Raw genomic sequence first — 1,789 nt, forward strand, 5'->3', positions numbered from 1 at the left:
TCCCGGGGCCTGGGAGACGGGGTCCCAACTCTCGCGTACTTGGTCTGCTTCGCGGGACGCTGGCGGCCTCGGACCCGCCTCCCGGCGCCCGGACTTCCAGACACCGCCCTGGGGCGTCTCGGTCCGTGCCGGGACCCCAGACCCTCAGGCCCCTCTCCTCGGGCCCTGTGCCCGCGGTGCCAGCCTGCGGCGTGTAGCGCTTGCTCCCTGCTTTCGGGCATGGCGCTGGGGCAGGGGCGCGCGGGAGCGATCCGTCGCCCTGGCTCACCCCGTTCGGGGGGTCCGCGGAGCCCCCCGCGCCCTCTCCACAGCCCTGACCCCTTTCGCCTCGTCCACTTCTTTCGGGAGTGGGGGCCCGACCTCGGCGTCCCTTCGGGGACCCCAGCTCCAGGTCCTCTTTGGCGGCGCGGCTCGTTCCCCGGGGGCTCCAGGTGGAGGGGTCGAGCGAGATCCACGCAGGCTCTCTCATGCCTCAGTTTCCCCCTTTGCAGTCTCCCGGAATAGCTCACCTGGGAAAGAAAGTCTGAGGAGCGAGAGGAGTGCTCCTGGTACAGGAGCGAATGAGTCACCCCCGGCTGGGGCAGGTCAGCAAGTGGCCGGGGTGAGGGAGCTGCTCCCTGCTGACCAAGCTTCCCCTTTCCCTGGCCCCCTCTCTCCTCGCAGGGTCATTCCCCACCCACTCTAGTCTGTCTTCCTAGGTCTGAGAGTCACTGGAGCCACCACAGCCGCCATGGGGCCCTGGGGAGAGCCAGAGCTCCTGGTGTGGCGCCCAGAGGCGGGGGCGTCCGAGCCCCCGGTGCCGGTGGGGCTGGAGGTGAAGTTGGGGGCCCTGGTGCTGCTGCTGGTGCTCACCCTCCTCTGCAGCCTGGTGCCCATCTGTGTGCTGCGCCGGCCGGGAGCTGACCGCGGAGCCTCAGGTGAGCCTCCCTGCCCGGTGGCTTGGCTTGGGGAAGAGGCTGGGGGAGGTGGCCCAAGGAGGCGGGGAGGGCAAGCATAGCCATTGCTTGGGTTGGGGGAGCGCCGCCTGGTTCATTCCCCTGTGCTTCACTCCTGTCCAGCTTCCCGCCAGAAAGCCCTGAGCCTGGTAAGCTGCTTCGCAGGGGGCGTCTTTTTGGCCACCTGTCTGCTGGACCTGCTGCCTGACTACCTGGCTGCCATCGATGAGGCCTTGGCAGCCCTTCACGTGACGGTGAGCGCTGGCCGGGGCATGTGACCCTGGGTGGGGTTGGGGGGGCACATCCAATCACATACCTCTAGGAGCCATGGTTTGTTCCATCTGTTCTTGGGTCACTCCAAGACTGTGTGGAGGGCTCTGGTGTGTGATCTTATGAACTGTGATTTTTGGGCCAGGCGTAGTGGCTCATGATTATAATCCCAATACTTTGGGAGGCTGAGGCCAGAGGATCAAGACCAACCTAGGCAAAATAATGAGACTCTGTCTCTATTTTTTTTTTGAGTTGGAGTCTCACTCTGTTGCCCGGGCTGGAGTGCAGTGGCATGCTCACGGTCACCACAACCTTGACCTGCTGGGCTCAGGCGAGCCTTCCGCCTCAGCCTTCCACATAGCCGGAACTACAGGCACACACTACCACGCCCAGCTAATTAATCTGTCTCTATTTTTTTTTGAGTTGGAGTCTCACTCTGTCGCCCAGACTGGAATGCAGTGACATGCTCATGGCCACCGCAGCCTTGACCTGCTGGGCTCCAGTGATCCTTCCACCTCAGCCTTCCAAGTAGCTGGAATTACAGGCATGCGCTACCACGCCCCGCTGATTTTTTTTTTTTTTTT

At 63.4% G+C, this 1,789-nt stretch overlaps 1 protein-coding gene across 2 annotated transcripts in view; it reads left to right on the top strand.

Annotated features, from left to right (window-relative positions):
* Positions 1 to 582: 582 nt before the first annotated feature.
* The window catches only part of SLC39A1 (solute carrier family 39 member 1), a 4,434-nt gene continuing 3,227 nt past the window's right edge, over positions 583 to 1,789 (top strand). Inside the window, exons 1-2 of one of the 2 annotated variants that reach the window (XM_008050749.2) lie at positions 583 to 917; positions 1,059 to 1,189. In XM_008050749.2, coding sequence (XP_008048940.1) covers positions 731 to 917; positions 1,059 to 1,189 — 318 coding nt within the window. In that variant the 5' untranslated portion in view covers positions 583 to 730. The remainder of the gene's footprint in view (positions 918 to 1,058; positions 1,190 to 1,789) is intronic. The other variant, XM_008050750.2, reaches the window with a different exon arrangement.

Source organism: Carlito syrichta, unplaced genomic scaffold (genome assembly GCF_000164805.1).
Source record: "Carlito syrichta isolate Samal-C Ts95f unplaced genomic scaffold, Tarsius_syrichta-2.0.1 Scaffold153634, whole genome shotgun sequence".
NCBI lineage: Eukaryota > Metazoa > Chordata > Mammalia > Primates > Tarsiidae > Carlito > Carlito syrichta.